Genomic DNA, 1069 nt, shown 5'->3' on the forward strand with positions numbered 1-1069 from the left:
CCCCGCCGCCCCCCGCGTGTCTATGACGAACTCCGCCGCCCGGTCAACCTGCGGGGAGGGGAGGGGGGTGAGGGACAGTTAATTAATAATTCATATTATACTATATTTAACATTATTAAAATTAATAAATATATATAATAATGTTGATATTAAAACTTATATCGTTATTATATAGGTACTCGTGTATTATAACTGTATCATTATGGTTATTATACATGAATATTATTAATTATTATTATATAACTAATATATTGAATTCAATATTAAGGATCTTCTTAATATTGAATGACATGCCATTAATCACTATTATTTCAAAAATATTATTATTAATATTATTAATATTTTAAATATTATTATTAACATCAAGAGTATATTATTATTTAAACGGTTAGTATTTCACAACTGTACAAATAATTGTGACTGAAGGTGTTCAAGAATTTCTGCATGTTGAAACGTTTTCAAATTACATTTTGTTTTAAAAATGTAGCAAAATTTCTCTGTTTTCCATGAATATTAAATAAAATAGTATCTCATACTTTTCAGTTGTTCTTATAGCTTCAATATAATTAAATATTTATGCAAGATCGCTTTCACGTAATGAAATTTTTATATAAATATATTAATTATAATGCATTTCATTAAAACTTAGTTTAGGTTACACCAGGTTTTAGTAATAGATTATTATATGTTATTATATTATTAATATTATTATTTTATAATATAATAATTTTATATACATTATTAGATTATTATATGTTAAATTCATGGATATTAAAAGGCAAGTAGGGATATATGAGGAGAGGGGGGATGGGGGAGGGGGTATGGGTTGCTGACCCACCCCCTGACCCACCTTGCCCGACACGAGCCCCGGACCCCACGCCCGGACCCGCAGCGCCGCGCCCCCCACATCGCCCCCCGCGGGGGTACACGTCATCCTGCACACGGGGGGTGAGGGTCTACATCAAGAGGGCCTACATCAAGAGGGTCTACATCAAGAGGGCCTACATCAAGAGGGCCTACATCAAGAGGGCCTACATCAAGAGGGCCTACATCAAGAGGGCCTACATCA

General features: G+C 34.1%; 1 protein-coding gene across 1 annotated transcript in view; it reads right to left on the bottom strand.

The window, feature by feature from the left end:
* LOC108666170 (filamin-C) overlaps positions 1-1069 on the bottom strand; it is a gene marked incomplete at its 3' end in the record, with an annotated part of 68931 nt that overhangs the window by 41236 nt on the left and 26626 nt on the right. The window contains exon 20 of the mRNA XM_047879808.1: positions 851-935. Coding sequence (XP_047735764.1) covers positions 851-935 — 85 coding nt within the window. The remainder of the gene's footprint in view (positions 1-850; positions 936-1069) is intronic.

This window comes from Hyalella azteca, unplaced genomic scaffold, assembly GCF_000764305.2.
Source record: "Hyalella azteca isolate HAZT.00-mixed unplaced genomic scaffold, Hazt_2.0.2 contig3869, whole genome shotgun sequence".
NCBI lineage: Eukaryota > Metazoa > Arthropoda > Malacostraca > Amphipoda > Hyalellidae > Hyalella > Hyalella azteca.